Here is a 21,256-nt window from a genome sequence, read left to right as displayed (position 1 = left end):
ATAATGAAAGAAAACTTCCCTAATTTGGTTAAGAAAGAGACATGGAAGTCCAGGAAGCACAGAGAGTCCCAAAGAAGATGGATGCAAAGAAGCCCACTTCAAGAAATATCATAATTAAAATGCCAAAGGTTAATGCAAAAGATAAAGAGAGAATCTTAAAAGCAGCAAGAGAAAAGAAGTTAGTTACCTACACTGAGTTCCCATAAAACTGTCAGATAGTTTCTCAAAAGAAACTTTGCAGGCTAGAAGGGATTGTCAAGAAATATTCAAAGTCATGAAAAGCAGGGACCTACAGCCAAGATTGCTTTAACCAGCAAAGATATCATTTAAAATCAAAGGGCAGATAAAGAGCTTCTCAGTCAAGGAAAAACAAAAGGAGTTCATCATCACCAAATCATTATTATATGAAGTGTTAAAGGGACTTATATAAGAAAAAGAAGAAGATCGAAACTATGAACAATAACATGGCAAAAATATATATTTATCAACAGTTGAATCTAAAAAACAAACTAAGCAAACAAGAAGAACAGAGACAGAATCATGGATACAGAGAGCATTTTAATGGTGGTCAGATGGGAGCAGGGTGTGAGGCAATGAGTAAAGTGGTGAGGGGATTAAAAGTACAAATAGGTAGTTACAGAATAGCCATGGGATGTAAGTACAGTATAGGAAATGGAGTAGCCAAAGAACTTACACACATGACCAACGGACATGAACAAAGGTGTGGGGATTGCCTGAGGGAGTGGGAGGTGCTGGGTGGAGGGGGGCAGAGAGGGAAAATTGGGACAACTGTACAGCATGATCAATAAAATATAATACAAAAACAAAAGTAACACTTGCTGTTACAAGGTTATTTTGAGTAGCATGTGATGATGTTTATAAAGTTCTTTGAACTGTTATTAGGAAGGTATTAATAAATACCAAAGCACAAACCACTGAAATAGTGCACTATTAATGATGGGTAGATGATTCAGGAGGGCTCTGAGTCATTATAAATGCAATGCTCTAAAACTGAATAGGAGAATTATTCCAAAGACATTTCATGTATTCTTAGACTACTACATATTTAAAATTATATAGATATTAAGACTCTACCTATATGATGTTTGAAGCAATATTGAGAAGAGAAAAAGTTGATTCCAAAGATGATGACTTAAATGAGCAGAGGTTTCTTCATGATAGAATGGGGAACTGGAATACATCCAATTTCAGCTTCATATTGAACTCAGGGTGAATGGGCAGCCATTGTCCCCTAAAAGAGTGACTGGTAACTTTCTGAGCATGCTATACCTGCTAATTGGCTGTTTGCAGACTGGGGATTCCCTTATGTTTCCGGTAAGAGTAGTGTCCATTTAGCTGTGGAGGAGCCAGTTCAGCCAAGTCAAACTTGCCCGTGGATAAGATTTGTTAGGAAAGGGGAAAAAAAAGAGTTTGTGTCAGTTCACAAATAAATATATGTGGGACACCATCCGGTGGCGTGAATGTCAACCTCAATTTGATCGAGCAAAAAGGAAAAAGTACTCATGGACATGGACAACAGTGTGGTAGTTGAAGGAGGGAGAGGGTAAGGGGGATAAATGGTAATGTAAAAAATACGATTAACAAAATAGGGATAACTAAATTTGAGAATATTGTATTTTGGCCATGTTTAATGTTCACCCACACTTTGTGCACATTATACATGGGATTCTTATACCCATGGATTGTAATCATTATACCCATGTATAGTGTGCATCCTTACTTTTCCCTAAAAAATGTGGGCAAAAGTATGCATTATACACGGTGAATAAAAGTAACTCTAAACATAAAAAAATCTTAAGTTCCTTTTTTATAAACATACAATTTTTTATTGATTTTAATAATTGAAATTTCAAAAGAAATTTTGTGAATAAAAAGAAATCAAAGTAAAGGTAAATTTAGACTATGCTCTTCAAGTTATTTAAGCACTCCTATCCTCTGAGGTTTTTCATGGCTGAAGATACATTCATTAGTCATGTATAGCAAGCACAATCTTCTGTGGATGCTAGGCTAGCTATTCTGGAGAGCTATCCCCAGATGGGCTCTGAAACCTGGATTGCTTGTGAAATCCTGGACTTTGTGCCCACGCCTAGACTACTGTTCCATTTGTCTCATCTATTTTCTGGACAAAGCGGGCTGCCCCTCAACTGCAGCAGCATCAACTTGTGCTGTTTCGTGCCGCTTCTGGGGATTTAAATTCAGGTAATATTATAAAGGTTATCTACAGCACATTCCTTTATTTCATTTAATGTTCCTGTGTCCGAGTACCTTCGCAATTGGTTAAAGATTTGTCAGCAACTTCGCTGCTGGGATTTTTCTCATTTGACTTAGTTTGACTACATGCTACCGCAAATGATGCAGATGGAATTAATTTGGAATATGTGAACCTCATAGCTGTTTTGGTTTGCGTCTATCACTAACCAGAACTCAGAATAGACTACAACTGAACGCTGTAGATTTTAACTTTTATTTCTAGGTTGATACGCATGCCTTGTCAGAGGTCCCCAACGATGCGTTTGCTTCTCGAACAAGGTGTGCTTCCTCATCAGCTTTTGTATCACTGGAGAGAATTCAGGAAGCAGGACAGGTAAGATTGGAAAACCCCAGAGAATTTACCTCTACCAATAGAGGAACAGATAGAATTAGAGAGCAAATAGAAAAATCCCGGCATGTTTTCTACAAAGTATTTTTATGTTCTTTTTTTTTTTTTTTTTTTTTTAGCGCAAACGAGACGCTGCCGAGCTGGTGTCAGCGAGCCCCACCCAATTTGCCACCAGCCGACCTCATTCTCATTCCCCACTCCCACAAACACTACTACAATTCCCAGCAAGCATAGCGCAGTTTCGCAAATTGACCAGGCACTGAGCGGAGCCTCCACCCCGTATAGAGCCTGCCGGGAGTTGTTGTGAATGAGTGTGACTGCTCCTTCCTTTTATTAGGCATTCCCACTTGGAAGATGGCAATGCACGGCCATAGCTAGTTCTCCAGTTCCGTACCGTTAGCCCCTAAAACGTGATCGGTGATTGTGCCCTTTTGCCCTGCGCTGCGCGCGCAGGGGTCCCAAGAGGCTTAGCTCCGCCCCCTGCCCACATTCGTCCACTGGACAGCCGGCAGTACGCCCAGGGGCGGTGAGTCCAAAGAGTGCGCAGGCGCACCAGCCGCTCCGCGTAGAGCAAAATTCTTGGGCGGGAGGAGCGCTAGGGGCTCCCGGCTGCTGGGGCGCGCACGTAGGCACGCAGAAGTCGTCACGTGGGGCGCCGTGGATCGCAGTGCGCGTGGCCGCGGTGGTTGGTGTGGGGTTGAGTCAGTTGAGACCCGGAGCTGCTGACCTAGCAGGCGGCTCAGCAGCCCCGCGACTCAGCTGCAGGCATTTGGGTGCCGGAGCCTTGAATTGTCGGGGTCACAGAGCTCGTGGGAGCCGTCGCTGCTATCTTCCCTCGTCCTCAGCCAGCAAACCGCCGCAGCGGGCGCGCCCCCGCTCTGCGCTGTCTCTCCGATGGCGTCCACCTCTGGGGCCATGGCGAAGCACGAGCAGATCCTGGTCCTCGACCCTCCCACAGACCTCAAATTCAAAGGTAGGTCGGAAGAAGGCAGCGCCTGATTAGGATAGGACAGGCGGAGGGCTCGATTTAGAGTGGATGACTGGTATGGAGGGAATGTCTGCAGCTGAGGCCTGAGTGAGTGTCCCCTCCCCCACACCCCAGCACTTTCCTTCTTCCGCGGCTGCCGCTCTTCGGCCCTCGGCAGGCCTGCCCCGCGCCGGGCCCTCTTCCCTCTCCTGCCCGCTTGCGCCTCGGTGAGCGCGCTGGCCTGGTCACGGTGGAGGGCCCCGGCCCTGGCGCCGCCGCCATCTTGCGGTCCCGCGGGGGCGCCTCCTGGTGCTGCCCGCGCTACTGCCCGCTCCTGGCACTTGTCCTTGGTCCCCGAAGGCCGACGGGCGTTGTCTGGGAGGGCGTGGGTGGGTGGTGACCTTAGTGCGCTCTGGTCTGCGTTGGAAAAGGGGGCTTTGAGACTGGCTGTAGTGCGTCCAACGCCCTCGCGGGTTGTCAGAGGCGGGAGGAGGCGGGAGGAGGCGAGCAGCAGCGCGACGGCCCTTGTACCCGGTTCTGAGAGAGAACCGCTCTCCCGGCAGGCTCCCTCCGCCCGCCTCCGAGGAAGGAGTGGGTGGAGCCCGCCCCGGGTGCTCTCCGAGGGTGTTGCTACCTACCGTTTTGTCCAGTTAGTTGGTCGTTGTCAAGTACCTCAAGAGCTAGGGAGGCGGAGAAGTCCATGAAGTCTTCTGGTTGTGACTTACCCGGTTGTGTTTGCCGAGACCCTAGCGCGCGTGCGGGCTGGAAAGCTCTGCGTCAGTTCCAGAATTGATAGTAGTAGGTTAATAGTAGACGTCTTCCTGGTTCTCTGATACGACATTTCAGCTTACCTTCCGGGAGGGGCAGACCTGGCGTTTGTCAACTCTTGCTTAGCCCCTGAATTCTGCCTTTACGTTTGTGGTTTCCCAACAAACCTCGTGAAAAGCTGGTGAGATGTCACTGAGCTCTGGAGCAGCGTTGATTTATTTTGCAACAATACGTGTGATAGAACTTATCTGACTCTGGTGATCCTTGAGGCATCCAAGGCTCTCTTTGGTTCATTTGCTTTGCAGTATGTAGGGTTCTTTAGGGAAGAGAATTAGCTGGACAGGTTTCTTTTTAGGAGTAATGCAAGTGTATGGAGATTCTAAATAGAAAGTAGATTTCTTTTTATCTTCAGTTAAGTGTAAATTGAGTCACTATTTGGAGGATTCAGTATCGTGTATTTCAGTTTCAATGTCTATGATGAGAATAATTTTTGTGAAATGTATAGCCATTCCAGTGCTTAAAAAAATGAAAATTTTTATTGTTGTACAAGATTGAGTCCAAAAGAAAAACGATTAAATTGTTTTACATAGGAAAAGTTTTAAGTAGTTCCAAGCATTTAAAATATTGTGTTCTGGTATTATGAGAGAATAATATAAACTCCTTGATTTTGTAAGCTGTTTGGTGCATTTACATATCTCTTTGAATGGAAATGTACGTGAGTGACCTTCTGGTTAGGTGAGGATTTGGTTTTAAGACTGAAATGTTTTGAGGGACACTAAGTGCATTTTATTGTGTTAAGTTTATGTGTGTGGCATGATTTTACACAGTTTTAGCTGAAAGAAAAAAGTCGTTGGGAAATCGTTAAATTCTTCCTAGAGTTTAATTATTTTGCTTTTACTTTTTGACCTGCTGAGTTCACAGAGGAATCATGTATGTATTGCTATTAGGGACTTAAAAGCCTTTAAATCTAGTTTTAGGCCAGGAAATTTCCAGTTTGAAGCTTTCTCCCTAGAGAAGTTGTAATGTTGCCATAGTAAGAGACTAGTAATAGCAGAGAGCATGTTAAACAACCAAAAACCCTGCACAGTGACTTATCCATGTATTTCACTTATTTTAGGTATTGAAGAATTACTAGCTCTGATTATAGAACTGGTTGTTCTAGTGTTATAGATGAAAGTAATTCACAAGGGCCATTTTAAAAAGTTTGGACATCAACCACTATCATTTAAAATTGACTTTAAAAAGTGATTGAAAAGTTCAGTTGGGTCGTTTATTTAGTAAACAGTTACTGAAAGCTTTGTGCTGTTCCTGTATTGTAAGAGTATTAAACAATGAGCAATTCATTCAACAGGTAGCAGCTTATTTTTGGGATTCAGTGCTAAGCAAGGTGGAGAAAGATTCATAGTTTGTGGTTTATTGGAGAAAGCATACGGTTAAACAGCAGTAAAATGCAATACTGTTACATCTTTGCCCTTGAAGAACTCTGAGGCCAGTGAGGGAGTCAGAAGGCATATATATAGATGGAGGCAAAACAAGTATGAGGAAAGAAGGCCCTTTCTCTTCTCCCCCAACCCCCATTCATTTAGGAAGTTTTCTGGGAAGAAGCTAGTTTTCGATTGGGAGGTGGTAAGGGGTTGGTCAAGGGATGATGGTTTGCTTTACCACTGATGTGAGAGAATGTATGGCTTATACTTAGATACCCAGTGGTTTACTGTGTGCTTCTGTTTAAGGATGTGGTAGTGGGAGGATTGGGAACGTGGAGGGGTAGGATGAATTAGGAGGTGACATTTGGTTTCATTTGATTACTTCCTCCTCAATATTATTCTTTTAGTTAAAGGTACAAGTGTTTGCTTTGATGGAATTCTTTTCAGTATTCTAATGAAGAACACTAAGTGAGGAGATTCATTTAGAATCAACAATCTCCTTATGCTTAGTGTCATGATATAAAAAGTCATTTAACTCTGACTTGGCCTAAATCATCTATAATTTTTAATTAAGTAAAAGTCTGTTTTAAAGGATAGTTTTGCAGAATGTCATCTCCATTTTGAATTATTTTGACTCTACATTTCAGTGATAGAGTGCCTCCAAGAGTGACTTATTTAATCATTCTGAGATTGGGAAGTGAGTTTTTTTCTGTTATATGCATAACATAATAATCATGATGTGAATTATCAGCATGTAGTACATTTGTGGAAAAGCAGATACCAGTTTAATTCATTTTCTACATACCTCATTATTACTCAAAAAAACTTAGTTTTGTATAATTTATCACTGTTAATATATGAAAGTGCTTTTATAACACGGTAATGAATTGTGAAGTAGCTCTTTTGTTACATTAGTAAAGAAAAAGTAGATATTTTCAAATTCTATTATTTAAATCCTGACAGTAATTTGACCTTGAATTCAGATTGGAAATTTATTATTACACATGAGAGACGATTTTTTGTCCTTAAAAGTTTTACTGTTGTAAAATTTCTTCTTTTGCATTACATAATGTTTTCTTTTTCCTACCAATTCATAGTTTTGGAGGAAAGTGTATAGAAGAATGTCTAGAAAATGCTAGAATAAATTGCTAATATATTTTTTCCCTTAATGATCAGAGGAAGAAGAAAATAGACCCAAAACCATTGTTTGGAGGGTGACCCATAACAATAACAAATCAGTTAAGAAAAGTAAGCTCTATGAGGAACCAGGGGACCTATCATGTGTCAGCCAGAGCATCTTTGAATAGCTGCACATCACTAAGAGAAAGGACAAGTGAAGATACAGAGTACTTCTACTCTTGGATACCTGGCATATTTTTAGGTGTTTCAGGTCGGCTTCTATTTCACAATGGCTACATCAACCCTCTGGGGTGATTGTCCCTGTTCCCCCAATAGACATCATCTTATTACTCTGTTCCTTAAAAGCTTTCAAATACTGTATTTTGCTGTGTATAATGTGCTCCTGTGTGTATTGTGCACCCATGTTTTTGGCCGAGACTTTCAGGAGAAAAAAAATCTTTGGTTTTAATTTTTTAATTTACTTTTTCATTCATTTATATTTAGATAATTGTTTTTTGTATTATAAAATAATTTTATATTTCATTTATTTTGGAAAGTATTATGGTACAAGAAATTTAATGTAACAAATAATTACAAAACACAAGAACAGATACAAGGTATCTCAGGTACTACCCATGTAGAATGTGTGTCCTTATTTTTTCCCCAAAAATTTAGGCAAAGATTGTGCATTATACATGGTAAAATAAATAGAGTAGCTCTAGATGGCCCACTGAATAAAAGCCTCATTTTTTTACTCTGCCATATAAGCCTTTCCATGATGTGCTATTTCCATTTGTAACACCTGTTTATTTGCACATCTGTATTTTCTTCCATGAGAAAGAAAAACCTTTCTCATATTCAAGTTTGTTAATTTACTATTTTTGCTGGTTAGGGTAAGAACTGTTACGATTCATATTTAGACCATGTTCCATCAGATGTTTTCCTACTCTTCAACCACTGGCTTCTTCCTTTAAACATGTGAATACATCTAAGCTTTTTACTTCACAAGCAAACAAAATACTTCTTTGACCCCCAACTCCTTCTGGTACAATACATATTCTTCCTTGACCTTCATTTTCTTTGCAGTCAGGCTTTTTGGAAAAATAGTCCATATTCACTGTCTCTCCAGATCCTCTCACCTCCTGTCCACTCTAGTATTGTCTTTCTACTTACTTATTCATTGTTAACTACACTGATCATTTCCAATTTTTATCTCACTTTTGCTTCTCTTTGGCACTTGACATTATTGATAGTTGTTTTTAAAAATTCAGTTCTTTGACTTCTAAGATAAGTTGTCTTCTAATTCTCTTCTTTGTTTCCTTTATTGTCTCATTTGCGGCCTTTCTTTAAAATGCTAATCTTTCTGAGGTTCTGATTTGGTTTCAATTCTATTTCTGTGAACTTTGCTTGTTTAGTCTCATTGTTTTGAGGGTTACTCTTTTTCTTCCTCTGGTAGGAAGAAACACGTTATTACACTCTTTAATCAGTATCTTAATTTAGACTTTATACTCAGTTTTGGAATACATACTAATTACTTACCGACTATCTGGACTCGAATGTTACTCAGACATCTCACACTCATCATGTACCAGGCTGGTTTTTTACTTCCAAGCCTACCTGACCCCTTCCTTTTTTATTTTTTAGTGGCATAATAATACTCAGATCAAAAATTCTCCACACATCTAATAATTAAAATCTGTATTTCTACACCCCAGAGATAACTCTTGAACCTGTCTCCAGTTTTACATTTATTTGTTTTTAATTCATTTGTATAATAAAGATTTGAGTTTTTGCTATATGTAATGTGTGGTGAATATATGTCGGAACCACAGTTTTGAGTAAAATAAAATCTTTTTTCATGAGGCAGTTCTAATGGGAGAGGTAGACACTAATCAGATAATTAGAAAAAGAAAATGATAAAGGACACATGGACAAAATCAAGGGGGAGGGTGGAGGTGGGGGAGGGAGGGGGGTTCAGCTGGGGTGGGGTGGAGGGATGGGGAGAAAAGGCACACAACTGTAATCGAATAACAATACAAAATTAAAATTAAAAAAAAAAAAAAGAAAATGTAGCCATGAAGAGATACGTAGTGTTATGAGAACATAAAATAGTGGACTTCGATCTGGTCAGGGAAGACTGTCACAACTGGACTAAGATTTCCTGAGAATGACTAGAGTTTATGTGGGTGAGGAAGAAAGGAAAACGTAGTAGAAAGATCTTACAGCAGGAGGGAACACTAAACATTTACATACTATTTAACATGTGAAATAACATCTCATGTTATTGGTATTTACAAGGTTGAAAGTGTCAGTGTGAAGGAGTGAAAAAAGCCACGCTGAATGTGGTGTTGGTTTAGTAGGGTTAAGTAAGGAGTTGTATTTTTGTCCTAACCTACTGAGGGATTTTAAGTGGGCTGAATGGCAGAGGTAAGGGGGATGGAGTGACATCACTTTTGTATTTAAACATATATATGATTCTGGTAGCAATATGAAGTAATTTTGGAGGGGAACTAGAGATGAATTAGGCATTGCTGCAGTCCAGGCAAGAGGTGACAACCTGGACTGAGAGAATGGCGTTGGAGATAATGAAAAGTTAAAAAGGTACAAACCGGACTTGGCAGTCTATTAGATTTGTGCACTGAGAGTAGCAAGTCTCTTAGATTTGGCTTACTTTGATTTTGGAGACTGAGATTTCTGAGATAACTGGAGGAATGGTGGTGGTATGCACTGAGTGAAGAAACATTGTGTCTGGATGAGGACCAAATGCATTCCTTTTATTTGGGGGTGATTTGGAGAAAGATCATGATCTCATTAGATATGTTTAGGTCCTTTCAAAATATTAATGAAGAAGTGGCTAGTAGGCATTTGGTTATAGGGAGAGATCTGGGCTTTAGATAATTTATGTCAGGTGATTATCTTTTATTTTTTTCTCTACTAGTTACCACACTGGTCTCCTTTGTCTCTAGTGTTCCTCTTTTCCACACTGCTGCTGCTAGACTACCTTTTGAAAAATGAAAACCTGATAATGTCCCTTGGGTAAAGAGCCTGCAATAATTTCCCATTAGGTGCTTGACGTTTTTAAGTCCCAAACCTACTCCCTACCTCTCCATTTATCTTCTGTCCATAGCTTCTGACCATTTCCTGAACAATTTAAGGTATTGGAAGACTTTGTGCATGTTTTGTTCAGAATATTGTTCTCCCTCACATCTGTCAGGCAGTCTCCAGTTCAAGACTCACTTGTGAAGTCTTTGATTTTCCTAGTCTGAGTTGGTCACTGCCTTCCTTCATGCCACTGTGGGAGCTTGTTTACCTGTAACGACAGCACTTACCACATTACATAGTATCTGAGCTTACATATTTTTTATCTTCCCAAACTAATGTAAACTATTTGAGGATATACTCATTTATTTTTAAATCCATAGTAACAAGATCTGGCATGGGATTATTGCCCAATAAATATTGATTGCGTCAGATGATTTCTCTTGTAATTCCTGTTTTTAGTCTTTGATATCTTTTAGTAGAGTTTTTCATCTGCCTTTGTAGGTAGTTGTGTTTTCAAAATTTTGTAGTTCCAGAAAAGGGATGGATAGTAGGGCATTTTGTTAAGAGCTGACTAGCCATAGAAGAACTGTTCATTTTTTGTGCGTCACTTTTTTCATTTTTAAAGTAAGTGGGTAGTACTAGGTGTTATGTTGGGTGGTGTTTTGGCCCTAAAGATTTGTGAATGTATATGACAGATGAGTATAAAAAGAAAACATTTTTCTTTGAAGTGGAAAAATATCATAAAGAATTGGGAAACCTTGATTAAGTTCTTTGAAGAGAGTCTAGTCTGTTAGACCTTTTATTTTCTCAGAGGCACTTCCTGACCTCTCTTTTTCTTGTTGCTTTTGTATTTTACCTTGACTGATCATTCAGTGAAGTCTTATCTGACTTTCAGAGGTGATAGTAGTCAATCTAGGATGTATCTTGATTTCCTTCAGCTGTAAAAAAGTTGTTTTGATATAAAATTAAATGTTTGCTGGTTTACTGTAGTATACAGACAACAAAATGTAGTATTATTTTGTATAACTACTAAAGAAAAATCCTCGTGAAACATTAAACGTAGGAGGGGCTGTTATTTGTAAATGCTTGTTTTACTGGGTTTATTATAACTGAAATGACTTAAATTACCAGATAAAAAGTTTAAAACTTCTTATGAAAACTTTAAAACATTCATAAAAACAGATTCTAATGAACCTCTATACACTTAAATTTAACAACTTTATATATGTAATGTTAACATTAGCATTTTACCTTATTTGCTTTTTTTTTTTTTTTTTAAGGGGAGGGAGGGAAACAGCAATATGTGGTTGCCTCTCATATGGCCCCCACCAGGGACCTGTCCTGCAACCCAGCATGTGCCCTGACTGGGAATCAACCAGTGACCCATTGGTTCCCAGCTGGCGCTCAATCCACTGAGCTACACCAGCCAGGGCCATATTTGCTATTTTTTGCCGCAGTATTTTAAGATGAATTCTGGCTATCATAATATTTCAAGCCTAAATTCTTGACCTTGCATTTCTAATAAACAAAAAGATGTTAAAAAATATAATCATGTGACCATTATTACTTAATAAAACCAAAAGTAATCGTTTAATATCTAACATTCAATCTATTGAAAATGTTCCATTGTACTCCTTCCTGTTCTTCTTCTTGGCTTGTTTAATCTGTGTATTATATCCAAGTCTTCTTAATCTTAAGCAGCCTTCCTCTACCTCTTTTTTTATCATATCATTTACTTGGTGAAAAGATGAGGTTGTAGTCTAGGAAAATGTCCCATATTACTGATATTTCTGATAATGTATTTCTTGTAAATTTGGAGTTATATTTAAGGGCTTGATTACATTCAGGTTTCAAGCTTTTTTTGTGTGGTAAAAATGCTTTATAGGTGGTATTGTGTTATATCAGGTCTCACTTTTAGTGATACTAAGTGAGACAGTGACTGATTTGTGCAAACAGTGATAGTGATTGTGCAAACAGAAGCAAATTAGTTGAGAGAGAAGTGGGAGAGAAAATCAGGCAAGAGATCTTGTGGTCCTAGGAACTGGTTTCCCTCAATGCAGTTTCTTCTAGTGAGGCCATACTTCATCTCTTATGTCATTGAGAGTGCTTATGTCTTTACACGCTTAAGTATGGTTTTATTCTTCCTAATAAAATTACTTGCTTCAACAAGGTTGGACTTCATGGTTTGTGAAGCTGTGGTCATGATTGTGGCACATCATTTCACTTTATGAAAATAGTCTAGACCATGTCTTAAATTTTTATAGAAGAAACATCCACATAGATAGCATTTTTTGATGACTTACGTGCTTTTCTGTGGCATTTGGGATGTTCTCTATAGCCAGAGTGATTATGAACATTTGGTACTACTTTCAAAATTCAGATTTAAGTGAATGAGAAGTTTAGCTATGTGTGTTACAGCTTTTTAAGGACGTGATTTGATTCAACTGTTTTTAAAAAGAGACGTCAGTTTAAAAGAATCATTCAAGATGGCTTTAAAATATGTTTGCAATATAATAAGAGTATGGAATTGCATTTTTCACTGACTTTTACTTTGTAGCTATATATGCCCATATATTCCTCCATATATATTTATATTCATGCATATTTACATTTACATACATATTTATTTTTATGTTAGTACTTGGGTAATCTGAAGTGAATTGCAGTGACTGCCATACTTTTAAAGGTGTAGAGTACCTTGACATCATAGAGTATTTTTAGTTTAGTTTATTTTTTCTATGACAAAATTTTATTTATAACTTATAGGGGAAAATGAATTGTTTGGTCTTGTTCTGAATTCTGTTCTCACTGCTAGAAACCTGTGGAATAACATCCTCGGAAGGTACTGGGTTGGCCAAAATTCTGTATGGGTTTTTCTGTAAAATAAAAGACATATTTTTCATTTTCACCAATAACTTTATTGATTTGGATATTTTGAGTATATTGGCTATCTCCCACTATTGGCTTCTAGTAGGTAGAGGCCAGGGGTGCTGCTAAACATCTTCCAAAGCATAAGACAGCCCCACAGCAAAGAATTACTTGGGCAAAATGTCAGTAGTACCAAGCAAACCATTTTTGACATGTTTGATAAGTTACAGCACCTTCTCCATATACTGCACAAATCTGTTTTTTGAGCTTCAGTTGTGTTTTTACCTTTCTCGAAGGAATAAAGATAATATGCTGAAAATGTGTTTTCTTCTATCTTCAGTATTAAAATGGCTGTACACTAATTTTGATGTTTTTGAAATGAGTGACAGCTGTCACAATACAATCTAACAAAATTGTTTGGAATGAAATTAAAGACAACTAAGCACTACTAGAGCCATTGAATGGAAAACAACTAAATGAAAGTCCCTTCTGATTATAAAGTTAATACTTAATGTTTACCTACCACCTACCTACCACTGTTAACATTCACTATAGTTTATATATATCTTCTGTGTATAACTCTGCACATTTATATCCTGTAATTTCTAATTTACATTTTTTCATGTTATAAATACTGTTTTTAATCTAACAAGAGTTTAGATCTTTAAGTGGTGCTAAAAATGTTTATTTCAAATTCTTCCAATTTCTCTTTTAATCTCTTCATCCTATCTAGATTTTAAAAAGTAATCTAGAGTCTGAGGTTTCAATGTCTTTGAAAATATTATAGAAAAGGTAAATAAATTAAGGTAACTTCATTTTTAAAATTTGTATTGAAAATGTTTTAGGGCTTTCTTGGTTGTAAACATACACAATATATTACTAGTTTTTGATACTTGTTTTGGGAAAAGTTCATTGTTGACTTTTAGGACTAATGGAAATACAATATCTATTTAAAAATCCTTTTTCTATATTAATTTGACTGCAGTTTCAAGCTTTCATGTAACGGAAATTTACCTGGACTGCTTATGAATTAGGAACTAAGTATACCTAGGTATTTGGGTAAAATACACACAGAATTTATGAGAGTTCAGGAGTCAAGCCTAGTTGATTTCCCATTTTCATTGCTTTGTGGTTTATGACCTGGAACCTGTGTTTTAACTTCTGAATCTGAGTTTGACTTATTTGTAAAATGGGGATAATACATAACATAAATCTCCATTCATAGGCTTGTTATGAGGGAGTTAAATGTCTTAATTCATGCAGCTACTTGTACCTGGTGAGTACTCAATAAACTAGCTATTGTAGAAGCTTGTTGTTATCACTATTTTTAGTATTACTGCTGCTCTCATGGTATAATTACTGTGGAAATTCTTAGTAGATATTTTGTATACTTCATATGCAGAATTATAAGTTATGCAACATGATACCATTTGGTAACATAACTCTATGTAACTGGAAAACTGTTTTAATCAGTGATTCAGCTGTTGATTTCCTAAAACTAGTGGAAACAGTGAAGTAGTCGTCATCTGCATTGCTACAGCTACATTATTTGTATATTTGAGCTGAGCATCTAGCCTTCCTCATTAGGATTTTTATACATTCTATTTCAGTTAAGGGTAGGGTGAAGGAGTAAACACATAATGTTGAAGTAAATGATTTATGAAGACCTAGGGCTTTAGCGTTTGAGTAAAACATGCATGCTTCTGATATTTCTTGTTGTTGTTGATTGGTTAAAAAGAATTCATGTGACTATTCAACCATACTTCCAGTGTGTATTCTCACTCAACAAATGTGTTAGCCACTTTAGGCCTGTGTTAATTACTCCAGTTCATTTAGGGATGAAATGAGTATTTCTTCACAAGGGGCTTATAGTTTAGTTGGGTGAGGTAAGACCTGTACATAAATAATAAAAGCAAAAAGTACCATGAGAGGAGGTATAGATTATGTTCTATGTGAACTGAACAGGCAGCCATGTTTCTCTTCAAAGATTTGATGCTTTGCTCTATTGTACTTTCTGGTATTGATTATCCAGAAGTTACTAACTCAGCCTGTATCTCATAGCCAAGAACTCAGAAGGACCTTGTGAAGAACTGAAGGATCTGCCCTGATCAGTGATCAGTGTGGTTCAGTTGGTTGGGCATCGCTCTGCCAAAGCAAAAGGTTGCCACTTGGATTCTGATCAGGGTGCTGTGTTGCAGGTTTGGTTCCAGGTCCGGTTCCAGGTTAGGGCTTGTACGAGAGCCAACCAATGTTTCTTTCTCACATTGATGTTTCTCTCCATATCTCTCACTCCCTTCCCCTCTCTCTAAAAACAAATACATAATATTAAAAAAAAGAACTGAAGGATCTGAAAATTTAACTTGCTACAATTTTATGGATGTTGGTAGAAGACATGAGACTCCTGAGTTTAGAGACAAAGGTACTATTCATGGCCCTGCAAGCAGCATGAGCTTCATAGTTGTGTTGGTTTCCTTTGTTCCCATGGGGGCAACAGAAAGTGTTTCAGTTTAGGTGGATTCTATCCATATGGTTGGGTTTTCATCGAAGGTGAGAAACTTTGAGTTTAGGGAACCAGAGTCTTTCTTAATGGGCTGCATGGAAACCTGTCTGACCTTCCTACTCACCCAGGAAGCTTATCTTTGTTATACTGGGCAGTAAACAAACCTACCCTCTCAGGAGAAAGACGATCTCTTCCAAGACTGTTCACTATTTAATACACCCTTGAAAAAGGTAGTCTGGATAAAAGCTCCCAGTGCCACCTCTTGAAAAACTCCATAGAGACCCATGGAGAATTATCTCCCAACAGGCCTCTGAGTAGCTAGCCTAAATGGATGTCAAAGAGTTCATGAATTAAATGTTCACGTGGCATTGCCTGCTTATTCTTAAACTGCATCTCAGATGACTTTTCTGTTTTTGAAATGCTGCATGCTATGTACCACTTTTTATCCTGAATTAAAATTTGATTCTCTTCACAGTAAGCAAATACTGAACTCAAGTTGATGTGTCTGCTGAGATTTTTAGGAGTGAGTGTCCTGTCTTCATCTTACTTTAGAATGCATCAAATATAAGATGGAAAGATGAACAGACAGATGGATATGTTATGTCTCAAAGTAATTAGATCAAAATATTTTAGAATTTAGGTAATTGGATGTGTGATTATTCACTGTACAATTATTTCAGGTTCTCTATATGAGAATTTTCAAAATATTGGGAGAAAAGCCAACTGGTCTCTCTCCTTCTGACTCTCAAGTCAGTTTTCTTTGCAGCTAAACTCAGCTTGGCTTTTCAAGAAAACTTTAATGGTAATTCACATCAAAATAGGGATGGATGATAACCATTTAAAAATTTATTTATTCACAGTGGTTCTATTTAGTTTAATGTGGTTCCTTTAAGATTGGAAGCTTGGGACAATAAATGTCCCACCATTAGTAGGAAGTCACTGCTCTAAATGCTAGAATTTCTGATATATAGACAGCTTGAATATAAAGGGCACTTTATGCCAGAAACATGTTTTTAGGCAAAGGAGGCAAGTCCAGTCCCACTTAGGACATCTTTTCTAGATGAGCTACCCTTACTAACCTTTTCCTACCTTTTTGAAATTTCTGGTTCCAAGCTTTTTCAAACCTATGTCCAAACCTTTTTATTCAGAAGCCATCATCGTGTATGTTACAGTGTTGTCTGATTGTTAGAATTTGGGACTGGGAGTAGGATTTTGACTTAGTTCTTTGGGTACTATATTCCCTTTGCTGTACTTTACATCCTCCTGACTATCTTGTATCTACCAATTTGTACTTCCTAATCCCCTCACCTTTTTTGCCCATCCCCCAAACCACTGTCATCTGGAAACCGTCAAACATGTTCTCTTATCAATGATTCTATTTCTTTTCTGCTTGTTTGTTACATCAGGAGTCCCCAACCTCCACGCTGAGGACTGGCACCTGTCTGTGGCCTGGTGCCAGGTCTGTGGTCTCTTAGGAACTGGGTGCAGAGCAGAAGGTGAGCAGCAGGCAAGCGAGTGAAGCTTCCCTCGCATTACCGCCTGAGCTCCATCTCCACCCTCCAGCCCCACCCCTCCCATCTGTGGAAAAAATGTCTACCACGAAACCTGTCTCTGGTGCCAAAAAGAGTGGGAACTGCTGTTTTACATCCAGTTGTTGATACGTGTTTATTGCAATTTTGTTGTTCATATTTTTGATCTTTTTCTTAAAGAAGACCCAGCATTTTATATAATACTCAATTGGTGGTGATGAACACCTTTAGCTTTTTCTTGTCTGGGAAGATCCTCATATGTCCTTTGATTGTTAATGATATCTTTGCTGGGTAGAGTATTCTTTGTTGTAGGTTCTTGCTTTTCATGACTTTCAATATTTCTGCCAATCCCTTTTAGCCTGCAAAGTTTCTTTTGAGAAATCAGCTGACAGTCTTATGGGAGCACCCTTGTAGGTAATTGCTTTTCTCTTGCTTTTAAGATTCTGTCTTTGTCTTTCACCTTTAGCATTTTAATTATGATGTGTCTTGGTGTGGGCCTGTATGGGTTGATCTTGTTTGAGACTCTGTGCTTCCTGGACTTGTATGTCTAGTTCCTTCACCAAGTCAGGGAAGTTTTCTTTCATTATTTTTTCAAATAGACTTCAAATTTCTTGCTCTCTTGCTTCTCTTTCCAGCAACCTCATGATGTGAATGTTGGTATGCTTGAAGTTGTCCCAAAGGCTCCTTACACTATCCTCATTTTTTTGGATTCTTTGTCCTTGCTCTTCTGATTGGTTGGTTTTTTTGCTTCCTTATATTCCAAATTGCTGATTTGATTCTTGGCTTCATCCACTCTACTGTGGAATTCCTGTAAATTGTTCTATATTTCAATTAGTGTATCCTTCATTTCTGACTGGATCATGTTCATGCTGTTGAAGTTGTCACTAAGTTCATTGAACATCCTTATAACCAGTGTTTTAAACTCTGCATGTAGTAGATTGCTTGTCTCCATTTTATTTTGTTCTCTTCTTTCATTTAGGCCATATTTGTTTGTCTCCTCATTTTGGCAGTCTCCCTGTGTTTATTTCTATGTATTAGGTAGAGCTGCTACATCTCCCAGGCTTTGTAGTGTAGCCTAATGTAGTAGGTGTCCTGAAAGTCCAGTGACACAACCTACTCTATCACCCAAGCTGGGTGGGGTCTGTATACCCTCCTCTGGTAGTTGAGTCTTGATTGCTGATGGCACATCCAAGGTCAGCCACTGCCTGTGTTTTTTTTTTTTTTAGGGTCACACAGCATAAACTACAAAGCATAAACTGCAAAGTGATCTGCAGATGGTTGCTCCTTATACTGGGCTTGGAGAGGTGCCCAGGAGAGGCTAAACTGAACAAAGGCTGGCTGATGCTAGTGCCTGGACTAGGGCATCTTAGTGAGAGGTACAGGGCTCACTGAAGCCTGATGCTGCTGCTTTGAGTGAATTTGGGTAAATCTAAAGCTTGGGCCAAAACAAGCGAAAAAGCCACTGGAAACAGCTTGTTTGGGCTCAAAAGTTGTGTGGGGCAGAGCTTCAGGGAATCACCAGGGTAGGGCAAACAATGATAGCCAGGTTGATGGAGTCTCAGTTATAACGCGTGCCTGGCACCTCTGTGGCTGGTGAGGGGAGGGCTCAGAAAAGGAACATTGGCCTCTGCCAGCATATCTGTTTGGAAAAAAGTTGCCCCTTAGCTCTTGACCTGATGCTGGACAATTCAGTTCCTCCCTGTATGTCTATAATGCCCTGATGCCTTTCAATATGTGCCCCTGTGCTGGAACTCAGAGGGAGTAGGAGTAAGTCCAAATAAGTCTCTGTGCAAGCCCTTTAAGAAGAACTGCCTGGGACTCCAGAAGTGTCTGTCTCCCACAGCTTCAATCCCCACTGATTTTTTATAGCCAGAAGTTATGGAGACTTATTCTTGGCACTGGAACCCTGGGTTGGGTTCCTGGGCACCTGGTGTTGACCCCTCATGCCTGAGAAGATCCCTCCCAATTTTTATACACCACACATAGGTGTTAGACCAGTCTGTTCCACATCTCTGGCCCTCCTACCAGTCTTCATGTGGTTTCTTCTTTAATTTAATAGTGGTATTTCCATTCAGCTTGATTTCTGATGGTTAGGAATGATGATTGTTCTATAGTTGTAATTTTGATAGGGTTGTGTGAGGAGGCGAGCTGTGTTTGCCTATGCTGCCATCTTGACTAGAAGTCCCAAACTGCTTTTTATTTCAGTAAAACTGGAAAAAAATATTTCTGATTTGCACTTTTTTTAAAAAAACATTACATCAGGATTAGTGTTTCTAAAAAAACCCAAACAAACCTTTATATTGTATTAAAAAATATATACAGGTCAAGGAAATATCAAAAGTAATGTTCATATAATCACTATCCAGGACAAGAAATAGAACTTGGACAGCATTCCAGAACCCTCCTGTATCCTCTCCCAGTTAACTGCCTCCTTCTTTCCCTGCTAAATTAATCCCTAATCCTGGTTTTTCATAACTATTAACTTGTTTTTCTTAATGGTTTAACCACCTACACATTGGAGAGGATGAGCATTCAATTAGTAAAGCAAGAGATTAGTAATATAATACAGCATGTTAAACATACACAGCATATATGACACATTATGCCATTTTAATATTTTATATTTTGTAATATTCTCTTGACTATTCCAAAATGAAATTTACATATAAAATTACCTGCCAACATACATAATTCAATTTTTAATATAATTTCCTAACTATAACATAAATGAGAAATAAAAAGTAAGTAAATTGTAATTAAATGTTTTTTATTGTGTAAATGTTTGGGCACATACACTAGAAGGTAAAGTAGCCAGATGCTTGTAACCTACTTAAACAAAAAGGTTTGCACTTCAGTAAAGCAAGAGTTAAATTTAAATAGAGGACTGACAGGTTTTCTTTTACATTTTATAATAAGGGCAAGATACAAATATTTATGCATATAGATAGAATCACCTGAATGTGTCACCTACACATGTCTGTTGAGTGATATAGATACGTTGTAGTTACGTGATTCAAGTAACAAAAATGATACTGCTGTTGGTAGAATAATTTTTTATAATGGTAAACTCACCTTTTAAAGTTTTGGAGGAAAGAGAACATTTTTTCCCCCACTTTACACAGTAGATAAATTTTTGAAAAAGGTTTTTCATCAGTATGAATTTTTAGACAGGTACTTGAAAATTTGGTGGGATAAGGACATAATACTTCATTGTATGGGTCTGCCCTGACATTGCAGAATGCCTAACATCTTGTTCCTCTTTTCCACCGAGGCATAAATGTCAGGCAGAAATACTGACAGGAACAGTAATACCCTGGGATTTAGGATCTTTTCATAGCAAGTAAATTACATATTTTTTCTCTTTTTCTCTGTTTTTGAGGGTTTGTAAAGGTAGATTTTATTAGGTCTTTTTAACTTGCAGGCTTCAGGGGTCCAGGTCTCCCTCCCACCCCTACCTAATCTTCCTGTCTCACCCTACCTCCAAAAGATTTCATGTAAAATTGTGAATATTTGCCTATGTATGTTTTTCTGGGGCACTGTATAACTTTCATTAGATTCTCAAAGGGTTCTGTGACCCATAAGAGTGGACCAGATAATATATTTATTCCCAAGACCTCTTACAGCTATTAAATCTGGTTATTCTTATGTTGATGGTTATCAGTGCTTGCTAATTTTCCATTTTAACCAGGAAAATGGCTTAGACTCTGAATTGTCTGCTGGCAGCAACCCTTATTGAGAGGCGTGGTTAGAGAGAAACAAAGAAGCAAAAAATATCATTCATTAGATGGTTTATTATAGATAATTTTACATTTTACTGATAAGGCTAACATATCCAATTAAGAATTTTGTTTGAAATTGGTGTAGTTTTTTTCTTTGACATATTATCTTCATCCTTATGTAGCTTGGATTTTTATGTCTTGAAGGACCACAATGTATTACTGAACATTTATTGATAAGCCCTGCTAGGCAATATAAAGTTTAACCCTCGAGTGGTCACATGGGTGACAATAGTCATCCATGCAAAATAATCGTCAGTTTTAGTCCAAAACCCAACTTTGTCACAGAAGTTACTTAGATGATTATTAGTAAAAAGTGTTTAAAAAACTTATTTAAATTCCTACTTTTAAAGTGGATGACCAATGTCATTCATAAGACCTCTCATGCTCCATTTGGAAGTGTGACCACTGCAGGGTTAAGTACTCTTCCAGAATTCATATGTTGATGGAAATTAACATGTTTATTTCTAAATTAGTTAAAAATTCAATTATTTTACCTTATTTTGGATAATTGGTATTTTTCTTTAAAATTGAGAATTACAAAAATTGAATTTAAAATTTAAAAATTCTTACATAATTGTTTTGGAAATACAGTATTGTTCAAAATTAAAATTTTGTGAAATGTTTGTTTTTAACGTCTAGG

The 21,256-nt window shown here is 38.0% G+C and overlaps 1 protein-coding gene across 2 annotated transcripts in view; it reads left to right on the top strand.

Moving 5' to 3' along the window:
- The first annotated feature begins 3,150 nt into the window (after positions 1–3,150).
- VAPA (VAMP associated protein A) overlaps positions 3,151–21,256 on the top strand; it is a 45,795-nt gene continuing 27,689 nt past the window's right edge. Inside the window, exon 1 of one of the 2 annotated variants that reach the window (XM_024580709.4) lies at positions 3,151–3,593. In XM_024580709.4, the coding sequence (XP_024436477.2) occupies positions 3,515–3,593 (79 nt within the window). In that variant the 5' untranslated portion in view covers positions 3,151–3,514. The remainder of the gene's footprint in view (positions 3,594–21,256) is intronic. The other variant, XM_024580710.4, reaches the window with a different exon arrangement.

This window comes from Desmodus rotundus, chromosome 10, assembly GCF_022682495.2.
Source record: "Desmodus rotundus isolate HL8 chromosome 10, HLdesRot8A.1, whole genome shotgun sequence".
In the NCBI taxonomy this organism is placed as follows: Eukaryota; Metazoa; Chordata; class Mammalia; order Chiroptera; family Phyllostomidae; genus Desmodus; species Desmodus rotundus.
The sequence above is the reverse complement of the archived record's forward strand: the minus strand, read 5'-3'. Positions and strand labels throughout refer to the sequence as shown.